Here is an 11281-nt window from a genome sequence, read left to right as displayed (position 1 = left end):
CAACTATGGCATGAGCATCTCAGACACCCAGGAAGAGACAAAGCCAGGATGATCACAAGTAAATTAAAGAATAAGCATACCATGCATTTGGATCCAAACACTGCTCTGACATGTGAGCAGTGCATATGATCCAAGAGCACAAGTGCCCAGATGGGGCAAGGTAGTGGTGAAAGAGCTGTGGGGCCCCTGGATCTCATCCATGTCAACCTAATAATAGACTCATCCCATGTGATGGAGTATACATGTACTCTGGTGCTAATTGATGATCATAGCAAGTATGTGTATGCACAGCCATTGATGCAAAAGAGTCATGCATTCATGCAACTCAAAAGGATCGTTTCATTCCTGGAGACACAGACAGATTGGAAGCTAAAAGCAATCCAATCTGACCAAGGAACTGAATGGAAAAGCAACGATGCATTAGAATGGTCATTAGAAAAGGGCATAGAGTGGCAAACCACCATGGGGTACAACAGCAAACAAAATGGATGGGTGGAGAGAATGAACAGGACCCTTGGAGAGAAGATGAGAACATTGCTAATGCAGAGTGTCATGGGCCTGGATGCTCAAGAAGCAGGAGGGTCACTGGTTCATATGGAAGGAGCACAGGTATCGAAGATCTAGTCGATACCAGTAGAGAGCATGGTCATAGTGCAGTCTCCATGGAGACCATGGACTCCTATGGATTCACATGCAAAGGAGCACTGAGCCCATATGCGAGGAGGGCCAGGCACAGCCACGAAGAGGACCAAGCTCAAGGAGCATGCAGATGGTTACCACTCAGGGGCTCGAGAGGCAAGAGTCAAAGGAACCATCACCGGTCAAAGAAGAAGGAGCAGTGTATAGGGAACTGGCAAGCAGGTCCTGAGGAGGAGGAGCAGTGTTGAAGGAGTCGACACCACTCAGGAGGCACAGGGGTGCCAAACAAGCAGGATAACAAGGAGAAGGAGCAGTGTCGAAGGAGTCGACACAGCTCAAGAGGCACAAGAGTGCCAAGCAAGCAGGATAGCAAGGAGGAGGAGCAGTGTCGAAGGAGTCGATAGCTCAAGGAGGACAGGAGTGGTGCCAGAGGGGCCCCCTGTACAGTACTCGATGAAGAAGGTACTCTCTGGAGAAGAGAGCAGGAGCAGTGTCACTGGTGACACTGTGAAGAGGTATATAACCATGCTTTCTCATCATCAAAGGTCAAGTGGATCCTCATCCACTCTACACAACCATCATAACTAGTTATCACTTCAGCATAAGTATATATTAGTTTCAGTCAGCATAGCAGCAATCTATCAAGGTTGCTCCTCATCATAGTGTGTGTGTTGTATCACCACTACCTGACATCTGAAGGTGCCCCATAGCAGGTTAGCAGTCCGGATCAAGATAGAACTGAAGGCAGTAGTCCACTGCAGTCCAGGGATCACCTCAAGCATCAGTCAACACACTGGACACTTGTGTTGATGCCACCAACCTTATCACCAACACCATCAACCTCATTATCATCAACACCCACCAACCTTATCACCAACATCATCAACCTCATCATCATCAACACTCTCACCAGACCTTGGTGTCATCATAATCTACACATTGATATTGATCGTGCCAAGCTACCCCTGAACAGAGTGTCCACAGAGGTCAGCCGAAACCTACAATAGTATATACAACAAATGCCACCTGCTGTCATTGCACAACTTGATAGTTGCTGAATGACTAGCTCATCGAGACTGACACCAAGACAATAGCTGTCGCACAACTTGATAGTCACCAAGTATCTCGACAGACCGACCTGGGTTTCAGGCGCGAGACCCCTGACACAGAGGAGGCTGCCGAAGAGGTTTTGGCCATATGCGATCAGAGCTGCGGCATTCAAAATCAACCTCACTCTGAGTGTTGATAATGAGTTCCCCTATCAAGCAATGTTTGTCAAGTCACCAGAGCGAGCTTTGAGACTCCTATGAGTGTTTGGTTGTCTGGCATGGGTAAACATACCCAAAGTCAAATGGGACAATAAGAAACTAGACCAGTGAGCTGTTGCATCCATTTTCTTGGGATACAGTCTAGAGAGAAAGGGCTGGCTTTTCTACAGCCTGGACTACAGTCCGAACATTTTTTGGAGCAATTCAGCTAAATTCATGGAATCCAAATGCTGGTCAGACAGGATGGAGTGGCAACCAGTTGACACGAAGACACCTCCAGCAATGATGACAGAGGAGGATTTCAAAGACCTAGGGTACAACAAGGAAAATGTATTCAATGAAGCACATAAGGAACCATTGCAAGAATACATAGATATGGAGACAGGTTCGGAAGAGAGATCAAGTGAAGGAATGGTGGAGATGATGGAACCAGAACCAATCACTGAAACTCAAATTGACAGCAAATTCTTGGGACTCATGGCAATGTGACTGGAACAAAAGAAGAACCTGGATCCAACCATACATGAAGCAATGAGTGGAGAGGATAGAAAACACTGGGAAGAAGCCATGCAAAAAGAGCTGGATGGATTGGAAGCAATGGGCATGTGGGAGATTGCCAACCTCCTGAAGGGTGCAAACACTGTCAACATGCATTGGGTACTCAAGATCAAAATGGATGCAAACCTCATACCAACAAAGTTCAAAGCCCAGCTCATGGCATGAGGTTTCACTCAATGCGAAGGGGTCAACTACATGGAGGTTTTCACACCAGTGGCACCCATCCAATCCATCAGAGGGGTGATCACCATTGCAGCAACACAGGATTGGGAAATAGATTCTATTGACATAAAACAGGCATACTTAAACTCTACCATACACCATGATGTATACCTCAAGCCTCCACCAGGAATCAAAATACCATCTGGAAAGGCTCTGAAGGTAGTGAAAGGTCTGTATGGTCTGAAACAATTGGGCTGAGAATGGAATATTGAGTTAGACTCACATCTCCGGACAATCGGGTTTCACTGCATGCCAAGTGCACCATGTTTATACTCAAGAGGGACAGGCAACAAGATTATGATCATCACAGCATATGTGGATGACATGCTAATAACATCACCCAGTTGTGATGAAGTAGATTGCACCAAGCAGGAAATCATGGACAAATGGGAGACACAAGACAACAGAAGAATCAAAGAATTTCTGGGTGTAAAGATCACATGTGATAGAGAATGGAAGAGGATATCTCTGGATTTGACAGCATATATTGAAGCAATGGTGAACAAATGGCTAAGAGAAGCAAGTGAAAAATCTTGGATACCCATGTTGTGCATAGCAAATGTTGCCAGAGGTGAGAGATGCAAACCTCAACAAGCAAAGGAATATCAAGAGTTAGTCGGTCAACTGTTATGGGTATCAAACACAGCCTGACCAGATATTGCCTTTGCCATTGGCATATTGGTGTGATACATGTCAACCCCGATTGACAGCACATGGAAGGCAGTGATCCACATGGTAAAGTACCTGAACCAGACAAGTGGATATCAATTGCATCTAGGAGGGTCAATGAATGAGCACTTGGATGCACCAGTAACAACATATACTGATGCAAACTGGGCATCTGACCCCACAAATGGATGAAGGAGTACTTCAGGGTCGATAATGTATGTATATGGATGTCCAGTAAGCTGGAGGTCTCATGTTCAAAAGTGTGTAGCATTGTCAGCAGTTGAAGCCAAGTTCATCACCACTTCTGAGGCAGTGAGAGAAGCATTGTTCTTTTCATACCTGCTCCGGAATTTGGAAATCATGAATGTTTGGCTCATACTATACACAGATAGTCAGGGGTGCATACAGGTGAGTAAGGACCCAGCCAAACATTGGAAGCTGAAACATATCGACACATGGTATCATTTCATCCACAACCATGTGCAAGGGGGTGATGTGGAGATCAAGTATACCGGAACAGCAAACAACATCGTGGATGTTCTGACAAAGCCTCTGCAGGGTCTCAACACTTCACAATTGGCCAGGATGATAGGATTGGAGATCCCATCAAAAGGGGGAGTTGAAGATGCATCAGCATCTCAAGCAATATGCATGTGCCACAGCTGAGACACCGAGGTGCAGGGAGCTCATGTAAGCGAGGAACACAATGAAGTAAGCAGTAGTCATCATGGCAATGGTCCAGTGGCACCCAGTATCATAGCAACACAGGGGTATGGATGAAGTGACACATCTTGTTTTGGATATCACTAGAGCAGCAAATGGAGTATATATATATGTGTTTGTCATTTAGGTTCACTCTAACAAAAACTAAGCATTACATAGAATATACAGCTGTGAAAAGGGAGTCTGATCATGACCCCGATAACGCCGTGTATTAATTGTTATCTTCAATTCTTTCACGCCTCTCTTTCAAGCAACCTTTTCTCCGGTCCAACTTGATCTGGCTGCGTGACAGCAGTGCTAACTAGTCATTCAAACAGTCGTCAAGAACGGTTTGCTTCCCTCAACTCCCTCAACTCCCTCTTAGCTTGTGACATTCGCACCCTTCACACACATTTGATCGTCGTTGTCACCACCACCACCGCTGCCTTCCGACTTCCAACCTGCACCTCATCGCCCTCCCCCCGTCGACGCCGAATTCGTCCAACAGATCGCGCTTCGAGTTTGAGCTCACCAGCCAAGAACTACTTCAACGCCGGTGTCTTCCCCCGCATTTTCAATTCAACACTCGTTCTCTCCTCAGCACTTCGAATCAAATCGTTCACTACTCTTTGCACAGCATTTATCCTTTCACCGCTCACCCCAGCGGTCAGTCGCATCCACATCGCCAAAATGCACGTCCAATCTCGGCTCCAGCCAGCTCTGGACGAGCTCAAAATGAAAGCCATGACCCATGGTATCAATTTTTTCATGTTCTACCGTCGCAATCACTCCAAGATCCAACGCGTCTTACGAATCAGCTACATCCTCTTCATTCTAAACACCCTCACTGCCACCCTCCGAAGCGGCGGAAAGAAGAAGAAAGCCAAGAAGCCTGCAGCAGGTGCTTCAGCACAAGTTCCTACAGAGAAAGCTGGCGTGGTCGCGGAAAAGGATGCACAAGGTCCACACGAGGTGTCAAAAGCACAGCCAGCAGCAGAAGACTTTGACGATGCCCCGTCTCGAGGTCGTGGTGGACGTCGAGGCAAGAAGAGCAAAGGTCCTCGTGTTGAGGTCGATGCTGTTTTCTTCGAGCGTTTGAAGCGGATCCTTCGCATCGTTGTGCCTGGTTGGCGATCCAAAGAAGCAGGTTTGCTCATGTTACATACTCTCTTCCTGGTCCTTCGAACGATGCTTTCGCTCTACGTTGCCGATCTCGACGGTCGCATCGTTTCAGCGCTAGTCCGCTCGCAGACTCGTCAATTCATCACTGGTATCTTGTGGTGGATGGCGGTTGCAGTCCCCGCTACCTACACCAACTCGATGATCGAATTCCTTCAATCCAAACTCGCCCTATCCTACCGCAGTCGACTCACCAAACGTGTCCACGACGCCTATTTGACGGATATGACCTTCTACAAGCTCGGCAACCTCGACGATCGAATCAAGAACGCCGACCAACTCATCACTGTTGACGTGGCCAAATTCAGCAAATCTCTCGCAGAGATCTACAGTAACTTTGCCAAGCCGATCCTCGATGTCTGTCTGTACAACTACCAGCTTAGTGGACGTGTAGGTGCAGAGGCGTTGATTGGTATTAACATGCTCGTTTCGGCTTCGGCGACGTTGTTGAGGAAGTTGACGCCTCCGTTTGGTCAGTACGCGGCTACGGAGCAGCAGTTGGAGGGAGAGTTTAGGTTTAATCACTCGCGTTTGATCGAGAACGCAGAGGAGATTGCGTTGTTCCGTGGTCAGGCTGCAGAGCAGAACGTGGTTGAAAGGGCTTACTTCGCGCTCATTAAGCATGTCAATCGTGTTTACCGTATTCGTATTCTTCATGGTATGACGGAGGAGGGGATTATTAAGTGGTTGTGGGGTGCGCTTGGTCTTTGTATCTGCGCTGTCCCTGTCTTTGTTCGTTTACCGGGCAGCGGTAAGGGTCTGGATCTGGGTTCGCGCACAGAGTCGTTCGTCACCAACCGTCGTCTGCTGCTTTCGTCGTCGGATGCATTCGGTCGAGTCATGTACTCGTACAAGGAGATCTCCGAGTTGGCAGGTTACACCGCAAGAGTATCCGAGTTGCTCGATACGATGGATGCAATCAAAGCCGGCAAGTTCGAGAAGAAGCTCGTTTCCTCCGCTTCCATCGAAGAGAATGCCCTCGTTCTGCAAGGCCGAGGTACGATCCAAGAAGACACCTCTCGGTCAGCAGGTGTCGAATTCCGCGATGTCCCCATCGTCAGTCCTAACGGTGACATCTTGGTGCCTAAGCTCAGCTTCTACGTCCAACCAGGCCAGCATTTGCTGATTATCGGTCCCAATGGATGTGGTAAGAGTTCTCTCTTCCGTATTCTCGGCGGGTTGTGGCCTGTATACGGTGGAACCGTCAAGAAGCCACCCACTTCTGAATTCACCTACATCCCTCAACGTCCCTACCTCTCACTCGGAACTTTGCGGGATCAGATCATTTATCCTCACACAGCCCAAGAAATGCGCGCGCGAGGCAAGACCGACGAAGACCTTCTTGATATTCTGCGCGTTCTCCAAATCGAACACATCGTCGCACGCGAAGGTGGATGGGACGTCCAGCGTGAATGGCGCGACGCTCTCTCTGGTGGTGATAAACAACGAATCGCTATGGCTCGTCTGTTCTACCACAAGCCTAAATATGCTATCCTCGATGAGTGTACCTCCGCAGTAACGCTAGAGATCGAAAAGGTCATGTACGATCATGCGACAGAGTTGGGGATTACGATGTTGACCGTGTCGCACAGACCTTCGCTGTGGAAGTACCACAGCTTTGTTTTGCAGTACGATGGTCAAGGTGGTTACGTCTTCACGGAGTTGGATGCTGAGAAGAGATTGGCGTTGCAGGAAGAGAAGCAGGCGTTGGAACAGAAACTTTTGCAGGTGCCGAGGTGGCAGGAGAGATTGGAGGCGTTGAAGGAAGCGAGGAGGGAAAGGAGGAGTAGTAGAGTTGGGTCGCCGGTTCAGGAGAAGGTTCAGCCCTTGATGGCTGCCTAACTAACCCCTCAAGTAGCTTTTCAATCGAGTAAATCCATCAAAGTGGATGATTGTGTGTGTATGAGGACGTACTTTGAGCTGAAGTGTTGTGAGAGGCAAGGTTGATGGAGTTATAGGGATGCTCGTTTCTGTTCAGGTCGTGTGAGAGATGGCGAGGCAGAGTGTGTGGAGGTTTGCCGAGTCCCGAATCCCGACTAGCCGGCCAATGGCTGGGAAAATTTCTTGGAAGAAAGCGGCGAAAGGGTTCAACCCAAGCAGAGTTTTCTGAAAACCCTTTTCTTCGGATTCTGCTTTGTGTACCACCCTCTCGATCATTCTTCCACATTCTGTACCTTAATCAGGTCGACGCTACCTTCAAAAAGCACGCGAAGGATTGCGCTTAGTGTCCGAAGCAGCTGACTACGAGCAGGGAGAGGGTTTAGAAGCCGAGGCTTTCTCAGCGCTGAGGAGAACAGATCGGCAAGATGGTGGACAGGATACCATCTAGAAGCCAACATGCAGCGGCTTCGTTCTTGTCGTTGCTACGATTTCCATCCAACGAATCCTCACGACTGAATGCAGTAGCTTCGAAGAACTATTCTACCCTCATCACGACCACCAATGCACTTCCTTCCATTAGTCGAGGTCCGCAACCCAGCTACAGTCGCACCTTCACCTCGACCCCTCACACCAATGTCAGCGCACACCGCAAACAAGCAGGTCGCGAAAAAGCTCGTCTCAGATCCATGCGACTAGAAGAAAAAGTTCTCCGCCGGCGCGAAAAGGACGGCTACCCTACCATCTCCTCCCCCTCCTCCCCTCGCCGTCGACCACGAGATCCTGTCGAGGAAGAAACCGACTCTACTATCCGGGAATACATGGCTCGCACAGGCCCCCGCGGAGAACGTCTCACTCTCGCACAACAAGAACGGTTGCTCAAAAAAGAACTCAGAGGTCTCGGACTTCAATTGGAGAAGCTCGAGAAGAAGGCCAAAGCGGATGAAGCTACTCAAGATCTACCGGAATTAGATGATCATACGTTGGAAGAGATTTATGAGGCGTTGATGTTGCCTCCTCCGCCAACGAAGGAAGAGGTCAGGTTGGCGAGGTTGGAGGATGGGAGGAGGGAGAGAGGGTTGTTGAAGAGTGAGAGAGGGAGGAAAGGGGTGTTGCCGATTTCGGTTACGGAGGAGAAGAAGGGGAGGTTGACGAGGGATTTGAAGCAGAGGTTACTGGATGCTAGGGAAAAAGGGAGGGTGCTGTTGCCACCTTCTACGTCTTCGGTAAAGAAAGAAGCGGCGAGGCTGGCCGAAGTTGACTTGGAGTTGGAGGGTCAAGAGGAGGAAGTGGATATGGCAGCTCTTCCATATGCAGAACGACAAGAGATCAGGCTGCAACAACTGTTCGCTCGTTTAGCACTCGTACACAGCACTCCTGACCCACAAACGAGTGGCGGTTCCGAATCATTACAGGAGGTGAAGTCAAGTCTAGCAACTCGCATAGTAAAGATTCTCCAAGAACACGAGTACGAATTGCCCTCCTCCGCCCAGAAACTTCAGCCAGACAACACACAAACCTCAGAAGATGCAACCGGAGCGGCCCAACTCCCACCGTTCAAAGAAGTTCGATTGGACGCAAATACTGCTTCCCTCCCCACCAGCACCAACACCGAAGGTGATCCGCATGCTGCGGAAGTACCCGTTCCCCGCACCAAAGCAGAGGTTGATCTAGTAGAGAAAGCAGAATCAATGATCAACAACCTCACCTCTACCGAATCTCGTACTTTCATGCTGGACTCCATCGAACGAACCATTCGCTCTGCATCCCCTTCTTCTTCCGCCAACCCTCAACCAGCAAGTATTCCCCTTGGAGTCGCATCTATTGACGAATGGACCGCTCTCGCAGTATCCTCTGCTCGATCATCCGATTTTCCCACCCTTACTCGTACCCTTGACCTTATGCAACTTTCCGGCTACAAACCCCCCCTCTCAACCTACAACTCCATCTTGAACGCTTTCGCTTCTTCGGGCGACGTCGCTTCGTGCCAGACCTACCTCTACCTTCTCACCTCCCAAGGTGTAACTCCGGACGAGTACACCCATCACACGCTAGTCAAAGCCTACGCCACCGCCCAGCAATACCTCCCCGCAATCCAGCTGCTTAACTCGTTAGAGAGTTCAGGTGCCCCAGCTTCAATGGCTACGTATACACTCCTTATCTCCCGCCTCCTCTCCCCCACTGCCACTGTCAAGGGGGAAGAGAAACCGGAGTTACAAACCCTAGCATGGAACCTATTCTACCACATGCGGCTAAACGCACACCCTATCCCAGACGCACCACTTTACGCCCTAATGATCCGAGCTTGTGCACGTGGAATCCCGCAACCAACCGAAATCGATACCCCCACCACTACCAGCCAAAAGGAGGGGTTTAGCGATGCAGAACGAGCTCTTGACCTCTTTCGAGAGATGACCACCCGATACCACGTCAGACCTAATGCAGAGGTGTATAACTCGCTTATTCTTGCGTGCGCGCGACGCAAAGACTTTTACCTCGAAGCATTTCGCTTGCTGCGAGAAATGGTGGAGTTAGAACTCTCCAATCCTTCTCCCGAGACGGGGGGAGGGGTGGAGGGGATGATGCGTTTCGCACCGGACAGATACACATTTAACGCCCTACTCCAAGGCTGTGCTAGGAACAGAGATTTAGCTCGTGCACGGTGGGTTCTGGCAGAGATGATCAGGACTACTTTGCCACTGTTTGATGATGAAGTAAGGAAGAATCTGGGTAGAGCGGAGGTGATGGAGTTGGTAGCGAAACGACCGGGGGAAGAAACAATGTGTCATATCTTCCACACTTACGCTTCCTATACTCCGCCTCTCAAACGCGAACAACTTCAGATGACCCCCAGCGCTCCTCAACAATCTGCCCCTACTCCGCCTAGCGAAGGGAACTCGAACAGCGACACGACCCAAACCGGGTCCAAAAGCGAAGCAACATGTGTCGAACAAGGCGGAACGAGCGAACTCGCGACGCAAACCAACACCCAGCTCGAGAAAGCAAAAGATGATGCTGAAGAGGAAGAGACAAGTGCGGAAGAAGCAGCACAAATATTCTCCTCGCTCATCCCGCAAACTTCGTCGGACTTGGTTTCGGAGGCTAGATCTCTGTTTGCTCGTATTCTCGCAGACCAGCCTTCTCCCTCACCTCACTCCTCCGCGGGGCTTATCGAAGGTCCACTTGGGGGAGTTACTCCCAGCGTTCGGCTTGTAAACTCCTATCTTACGGTCCTAGCCGCACATTTACCCCCACAACACCGAGTCTGGGTTCTATACTCAACTCTCTCCCCCGACCCGGAGGCTGAATTGGAGAACGGATTGTTCCAAAAGCTCGGCCTGGTGGCCAACGAGCACGCGTATCGGATTATTCTGGAAGCTATGCGCGATGCAGCAGAAGGGGAGACGGGGTTGGTCAGAGAGGTATGGGAGGAGCTCCAATCTTTCCTATCACACAAGCAGTCGACGGGTGGAAAAGAGGTAGTACGAATCGATGGAGCAAAGCAGGAAGAGAAAGTGGATGCGATCCAGATCAAAAGGTGTTGGACGGCATACCTCCATTTTTGGGCCAAAAACAACCATCTCTCTCCCCCGAACAACGAGGGAAAGGATGGATTGGATTATGCAGTTGATCTCCTTAGACAGTTCTACGATAGCTATCCCCCCGTAGTAGAGCTGGGAAAGAGGAGCAAGAAGGCGCAAAAGCGCCAAAAGGAAGCCCTTAGGGCCTCACTACGCCCATCGGGCGAGCTTGGAGATCTAGATCTCTCACCCCTACCTATCCCATTGCAGAGCCTTCAGACTTTACAACAACTTCAATCATCCGCACCTACCAAACCCGAAAAGGAAGAACAGACGGAGGTAGTGCAGGAAAGCGAAGCTGAGAGAGGAGAGCTAGAATGGATGCTAGGAAAGCCGACTTTAACTTTTCTGGATGTAGAATTGTTACATCATCGATTGGTCAGGTTTGGACGGACAAAGGATTTGGCTTTTGTCAGTTGGATTCTGCATAGGTATGCTGCTGCTAATCGCAAGCGTTAGTGCAACTTAGTCAAGTTGATGGGGTTAGGGAAGACGAATGAAATTCACCACTTTTTTCAGTTTGAACAGAATCCAAGGGTCATCGAACTCATCAATCACAAAAACACAATCGAGCACACTTGAAAT

At 49.5% G+C, this 11281-nt stretch overlaps 2 protein-coding genes across 2 annotated transcripts; both read left to right on the top strand.

The window, feature by feature from the left end:
- Positions 1–4748: 4748 nt before the first annotated feature.
- UHO2_01992 (uncharacterized protein) lies at positions 4749–7079 on the top strand (the record flags this gene model as incomplete). The annotated part of the gene is made up of 1 exon (XM_041559429.1): positions 4749–7079. The coding sequence occupies one exon, from the start codon at positions 4749–4751 to the stop codon at positions 7077–7079; it is 2331 nt and encodes a 776-aa protein (XP_041415363.1).
- An 857-nt stretch (positions 7080–7936) lies between these two features.
- On the top strand, positions 7937–11155 carry UHO2_01991 (uncharacterized protein; the record flags this gene model as incomplete). Its single annotated transcript, XM_041559428.1, has 1 exon — positions 7937–11155. One exon carries the CDS (start codon positions 7937–7939, stop codon positions 11153–11155), a length of 3219 nt encoding a protein of 1072 aa, XP_041415362.1.
- Between the last annotated feature and the right edge of the window lie 126 nt (positions 11156–11281).

The sequence above is a fragment of the Ustilago hordei genome (genome assembly GCF_900519145.1).
Source record: "Ustilago hordei strain Uho2 genome assembly, contig: UHO2_contig_03, whole genome shotgun sequence".
NCBI lineage: Eukaryota > Fungi > Basidiomycota > Ustilaginomycetes > Ustilaginales > Ustilaginaceae > Ustilago > Ustilago hordei.
The sequence above is the reverse complement of the archived record's forward strand: the minus strand, read 5'-3'. Positions and strand labels throughout refer to the sequence as shown.